Source organism: Tupaia chinensis, unplaced genomic scaffold, assembly GCF_000334495.1.
Source record: "Tupaia chinensis unplaced genomic scaffold, TupChi_1.0 Scaffold000131_1, whole genome shotgun sequence".
Taxonomy (NCBI): Eukaryota; Metazoa; Chordata; class Mammalia; order Scandentia; family Tupaiidae; genus Tupaia; species Tupaia belangeri.
The window spans coordinates 737138-737490 of NW_006159600.1; the positions used below are offsets into that span (position 1 = coordinate 737138).

Sequence of the window (353 nt, forward strand, 5' to 3'; positions counted from 1 at the left end):
GCGGCGCCCCCCCCCGCCGCTGGAGGGACGTGAGCTGCGGGAGAAGTCACACCTACTACGTGTGTGCCTGGGACTGCCGGCTGGCTGTGGCCATTCTGACGGCCATCAACCTGCTGGCTTACGTGGCCGACCTGGTCTATTCTGCCCGCCTGGTGTTCGTCAAGGTCTAAGACTCCCAGGGTCCCACCCCGTCGACCTCCGTCCTTCCTCTTCCCGTCTCCCCTTCTCCTCTCTCTCCCGTCTCTGACCCTTCTCCCCTGCCCTCTGGTCCCGCTTCTGCCTCCTTCCAGCTGGTGACCCCTCTTCAGGTCTGCTCCCGGTCACTTCTCATTTCTACCTGTCCTCCTCGTCTC

At 64.0% G+C, this 353-nt stretch overlaps 1 protein-coding gene across 1 annotated transcript in view; it reads left to right on the forward strand.

The window, feature by feature from the left end:
* The window catches only part of MYADM (myeloid associated differentiation marker), a gene marked incomplete in the record, with an annotated part of 23977 nt that extends 23630 nt beyond the window's left edge, over positions 1-347 (forward strand). Inside the window, 1 exon segment of the mRNA XM_027770388.1 lies at positions 12-347. Coding sequence (XP_027626189.1) covers positions 12-170 — 159 coding nt within the window.
* Positions 348-353: the final 6 nt, after the last annotated feature.